Source organism: Haemaphysalis longicornis, unplaced genomic scaffold (assembly GCF_048455015.1).
Source record: "Haemaphysalis longicornis isolate Haplotype H1 unplaced genomic scaffold, Haemaphysalis longicornis Haplotype H1 scaffold_10, whole genome shotgun sequence".
Lineage (NCBI taxonomy): Eukaryota > Metazoa > Arthropoda > Arachnida > Ixodida > Ixodidae > Haemaphysalis > Haemaphysalis longicornis.
Window position 1 is genome coordinate 145,292,508 of NW_027526204.1, and position 6,006 is coordinate 145,298,513.

General features: G+C 42.5%; 1 protein-coding gene across 4 annotated transcripts in view; it reads left to right on the top strand.

Moving 5' to 3' along the window:
* LOC144159582 (uncharacterized) overlaps positions 1-5,602 on the top strand; it is a 36,801-nt gene extending 31,199 nt beyond the window's left edge. For 3 of the 4 annotated variants that reach the window (XM_077691165.1, XM_077691164.1, XM_077691166.1), the window contains one exon: positions 1,694-5,602. In XM_077691165.1, the coding sequence (XP_077547291.1) occupies positions 1,694-2,397 (704 nt within the window). In that variant the 3' untranslated portion in view covers positions 2,398-5,602. The remainder of the gene's footprint in view (positions 1-1,693) is intronic. The other variant, XM_077691167.1, reaches the window with a different exon arrangement.
* The last annotated feature ends 404 nt before the right edge of the window (positions 5,603-6,006 follow it).

Below are 6,006 nucleotides of genomic sequence, written 5' to 3' on the forward strand. Positions count from 1 at the left end.
TGTATTCGTATGATTCTATTGACAAGTTTTTAAATTTTCAGTAAGAAGGATATGCCATAGATTTGTTTTTTACTGGCTGAGTAACAAGATGTCTTACTTCTCACAAATGAACTGGCATTTCTGGGCTTACACGAAACGCGAGAACACCCGTGTGGCCGAGATTTTATTGAGTGTTAAAGGGACGGACAACCGATGACTGGATGTCTGTAATGGGGCCTCTAGTTCCATTTGACCGCATCACTTGAATGCTAATGTGCAGTTAAAGCACTGAAAATTATATTTTATGGTTTGCCCGTATGACATCATTCTTGCTATAACACGTCACTGTGGTGCAAAATTTGAAGGTTTCTAAATACTTCTTGCTTTTTTTCGTTAAAAAAACATCTTTTGTGGCTCTAATGGAACTGAGTGAGATACTGAATCCTAGTTCTTTCAAATTAAACGAAGTTGTATTTTCTCTTCATGGCTCCTTTAAAGCTCCTCATGTGGTCAAAATTAATCGGGAGCCCTCCAGTACGGCGCGCCTGATTGCCCATGTAGCGTCAGTGCGTTAGTCATCATTAGTTGTGGGCTTTCAGCAGTGCCTGATTGACTAGCCCCTTTTAGGGTTTTTCTCATTTTGTGGTTGCATTTCGCAGTAAACAGTAGTACGGCAAGTAAGGTTATTTGTGGAGGGGGGTTTTAATTAGGCCTCGGTAAACAGGCACTAGCAAATGCATCAAATCCTCTTTGGAAACCGGCTATTTGGGAATGTTTGCTTTCAGTTTCATTCACCCACTAAACGTGTTTTTTATGAAGGCTAGATGTTTCTGAGCTGACAATTATGCAGGTATGGAAAGGTCTCCTGTGCAGTTGGGCTGAGATATGTGTTGTCAGTCACTGACACCATGCTTTAAATTTCCCATTTGCTTGCCCTTGTTTCTTGTTTTTTAGTGGGCATTCTTCGGTTGAAGGCTGAGAAGTGAATGCTATTGTGTAATTCTATTATAATAAAATATGGACTTTGTTACTTTTAGCTGCACACTTTTGTAACATGTCGTTATTGTTATTTTGTAAAAATTACAAAAATTTTGCGTTGGATTCACTTTTTATCCTAACTTTAAACTCTTGACCTTCTCGTGCAGTTGCTGAGCAATGAGTCGATTCCTGCACTGTACTAAAGCAGGAACCTTTTGAAGTTCTGAACTGTACAGCAGCTTACGCTGTCATGTAATAGCTATGAACTCTATGGATAACAGCTTTTTGTAGCAGTGCTAACACTTCAGCCATAGAAATAAGAAATCCAGTGAAAAAAAATGCATTTATAAGTCCCTAAACAATTGCCTCAGTTTGTGTTTGTAGTTTTGTTACTACTTTCTTTGTAGCACTTGGTTGGTACGAATGTACTTTTTGATTTGTGATAAAAGCGAGCAGCTCATATCTATTTTTTTATCATTCCTGGGTCTTGGAGCAGAGCTTAAAAGCTTCCTACCTACATGTGTTTTAAAGGCAGTGTTTTTGTATTCATGTTGCGCAACTTCATAGAAAATTCTGCACAGTTGTGTGAGAGAAATTTTGATTTCTTTCCTAGTGTCACACTTTCTACTGTGCCCTTCAATACTGCTGTTTGAGCTGGTTGTTCATCTAAGTTGTCCATTTCTGGCTGGATGTTCTCATTTATTCATATGTTCTTTTGTTCTAACTCTGATTTTAGGTCTGCCGTACTCAACACCAATTCACAGACAATCAACCCGAGGGAGGACATTTACACCTTTGGCAGCCAGTCTCTGCCAATCAACTACATGTGAGCCAACCAATCTGCATAAGAAGTCCTCTGCTTGTGTGCCGAACGTACTTTCCAGGAATTCTACGACCGTTGCTTCAAGGCCATTGAAGTCGCCAGATAACCCAGAAAAGAGGACATCTGATACCACCATACAGATGCATCCCGGAGGCAGCAACGCGAACAGCTCAGTGCATTGTACTGTCGATGGTGGGAGCACTGCTGTTCTTGTTGGTAGTACAAACACTGCAACATCCTTTAATGAAGACTTCAACATTGCTGGGAGCAGGCACACTGGTGACAATTCTAGAGATGGCAAGGACAGTGCACTGTATTCTTGCTTAGCAGTCAGTGATATGGGCAGCCAGCAGGGCAAATTTAGCTGCGAGGTCTGTCCATACGTGACAAAGTACAAGAGTCACTTTGAGCAACACATTCGGGTGCACACCGGTGAGAAGCCATTCAAGTGTGACATTTGCTCCCGCGCATTTTCTCAGTTAAGTACCCTCAAAGAACACAAGCACAGTCATATGGGTGAGAAAGTGACGTGTGAGGTCTGTTCACTTGAGCTTAGTTCAAATAGGTCTCTAAAAAGACACATGCGTAGGCACACTGGTGAACGGCCATTCAAGTGAAATCACTGTCCCACCACATTCCCATATAAGAAGGCTCTGACTGCACGACGCCACTCTTACTGGACAGAAACCATGCTCGTGCAGGCTGTGTTGGGTCTTTTTTGATACCAGGGTGGAGCTAGTGGAACACATGGGGGGCTATATGGAGGAGGTGTCATCGAATGGGAGTTTTTGCTCACGCATGTTTGTCTATGCATGTGCTCTCCAGAGCCATCTGTTGAGGCGCCACAAAATTAACTTGGCGATCAGGCTAGAATTGGCACTTAGTTTTTGGTATATGTGGTTATTTTATTGGGGTGTATGTTCTGCGTTTATTGCCCTTGAAGGCCCAGCATCTGCTTAGTTGGACGAATTTTTTGTGGCTCTTTGTTTCTGCAACTTCACAATCATTAGCAGGATGGGGACTCTGCTGTTGTTTAAGGTTCAGGGCCTGACCTAGAATTTCTTCTGTATTCGAACTGACCACAAATAAAGAATCATTGTAACAGTGCAACATAATCTCAATCTCCTGTATGTGTCCAGATTTGCTACTCACAAATCTAACTATAAATGTTGAACCCTTATCGGGGCACTAAAGGCACCTTAACTCTTTCGTGACTGCATTGTTCACAGGTGAACAATTTTCAAACCTCCTGCGAAAGCTAAAAACGTCGCTTTGTGGACAACTAGCGCCATCTGGCATATGTACTGACAACTCATCTTTTCATTTGACAATTGTTTCCATTTCGTGAACATAGACGGCATCAGGAGTGAAATTTGAGCCGAAGGTAGCGACAAGTTGGGCGAAAACGGCATCCTGTTTCACTGCGCACTCCGCAAAGGCGGACAGCTTTTTAAGGGACTTTTGCCGCTGCTGCCACTGACATTTTTTTACCCCAGCAGCAGGGATAACTCCAGCAATGATGTGGATTGGTCAGATTTTAGTTCTGATGAAGACACTCCCATTCAACGGCCTCAGACTACGACAGGTGCTGACAGGTAAGGTTCGTTTTTGGCTTCGCGCAGTATTTATAAATAAAACCTGCTTCCTATCTGGCGACTTTAATTTTACTTAGATGTGTAGGGCCTGAACAACGTATGGCAGGAATTTTGCCAAATGCGCTGTGCCGTATCGCGTTATCACCTTCAAAATATCCTGGCGCTCGTGTCAGGTTAGCGATGCGGAGCGACGCGCAGATTTTTTTTGCTCTTTGTCACTGAATGGATAATGATTGTGTCAGAACACAAGCAGGTATGTTTGGATGCATATTTTAGAGAGACAGACTTGCGTGAGTTGCTTTGTGAAGTGGCACAGCCGTCAGGGCCGCTCGGTTGATGGGCCCGCAAAAATTCAAAACTTGGTATACAATGTTACTGCATATATTTAAGGGAGCCATGGAGACAAAATACAAGTTTGTTTTATTTGAAAGATTTCGTGTTTTATAGTGTCCCCAGCACTTGTCCGGATGCAAATGATGTTTTATTCACTGAGAAATTAAACAATTTACTTTAGCATTTTGATTTTCCCGCTAAGTCGTGTTTTTGTGGTCTGCAATGACATGACAGAAACCGACTGCTCTGCAGCAGATTGGTAAGCCTTGTTTACCGTTAGTGAACCGAGATGGCGCCACCATACCGTGGCAAGCCGGTTTCTGCTTCTGGTTTGTTTTTGAGTGTATTTGAACCTGGCTTGTTTTTGTCCAAGGAGAAAATAATCGTTTCGTGAGACAGTGCTTGCTGAACAAATATGGTCGCGTAATACACCGTTGCTTGCGTCAATCGGCAAGTGTCTAAAACTACCCCAAAGCCCCGCAGTCCTTTGCAGCTAAACCAAGCATAGTTCGCACAGCAACAGCGGTACGCATCGGTACTTCTATGTTTACGTGTGCTTTGGTAACTTCCCCTGTCGATCCCACCATTCTTACTGCTTTAAAAAGAATGTGTCCTAAATTTAAGTGCAAATAGCCCGTTCGGCAAGCTTATAAGCTCTGCCTAATTTGGGTTTGCTTTTGCCGGCCTCCGCCAATTGCAGAGCTGGCTGGTATGACATCATAGGTTCTGTTGCGGGAAATGATCGAGTGGGTCGCATGGCCTTTCCCTTTTTTCCTAATTATACAGCTCATTTGAGTGAAGTTTACATAAAAAGTGGTGTCAGTTGATTCTAATGAAGCAATCTTTTGAATGAACCAAACGTGTTTTGTCTTCATGGCTACTTTAAGGATAGCTTAGGAACGTAAAAGCAACTTGTATATTTTATTCTAAAATAAATTTTAGGCGCAGTACAATCGCCTGTATATACTGTGTCGATACTTTTTTGTGCATTTTTTGTGATAATTTGACCAGTAAACTGTAAATATTTGTACCTTTTACAAAACTGATGTTATTGCTTGAAAGGGCAATCTATAGGCTACAATTGCATGCATAGCAATGCTAAATGTGTCGAACAGCTCGAGAAAAAAATGTTTTGTGGAAACACTGCAAATCGGCCATTTTTCTGCGCGCACAAAAGAGTTAATAAAATGTGCTGCAGCACTGGACATAAGTTCAAGGGTTCAATAACTGGTTTTTCTACCAGCAGCAGGAAACAAAATGAGCTGTCTGTTTTTACGCGTAGTAGAATTTTCGTACATGCATTCTAGCTTTCTGTTGCATTGCACACCTCGTACCCATAGACAGCTGCTCCAACAAATTCAGTTTTAAATTTGAACCAAGCACTCACCAGCCACGGTGCAAAATTTTCTTGTGCTTTTTGGCACCATCATAAATGATGCTGCAAAGTCGCTTGGGTTTTGCTTTCCACCTATGTGTACAGAGAAATGTTAGGGCCAGTATCTGAAAACATATATTTTGCTTTGCACTGTACCTCCGTTCAAATCGGTGGTTTTGACCCTGCTTTCCGGCGGCCGTTTTTTTGAAGGGCGAAAAAAGCATGCCTGTGTTTCAATTTCACCAACTATGTTTCCCTACAACTGCATTACATGCAATACACCAAACACCACCTATCACCTCGTATGGGAGTGTATCAAACATTCCAAATCAATTCCATCACCTACACTAAAGCAGTGGGAGCGAGGCTGAGCTACCAGCTCGTGGATCAGGAGTACCTGATCTCCCTTGCACGGGCTGCTGGGGGGCCTGAAGGCGGCCTGGACTGAGGCCACCACTCACTCTCCTGCCCCCCTCCCCCGTCCCCTTGTCCTTAAAAAAAAAGGTATTCCTTCCTGTGTTTCATTAAAAATCCTCTGGTGGTTGTAATTAATTTTTAGTCCTCCACTACGACAGGACAGTACCAAAACTTGAAGAAAACCTGCTAGCTGACGCAGAGCTACTTGCACTGTTTGTAATGATTTCTACGAGCAAAATTGCACTATCTTGCAACATCACAGTGGCTACAGTAGGCATTTTGTCCCCTTGTCCTTAAAAAAAGGTATTCCTTCCTGTGTTTCAACAAAAATCCTCTGGTGGTTGTAATAATTTTTAGTCCTCCACTACGACATGCCTCGTAGTCCTGATGTAGCTTCAGCATGGAAAAGTTGTTCAAATATTTCACATCACTTTTTTGTCAGAGTAGTGGATAGTCTTTGAAGTTAACAAAATGCCTACTGTAGCCACTGTGATGTTGCAAGATAG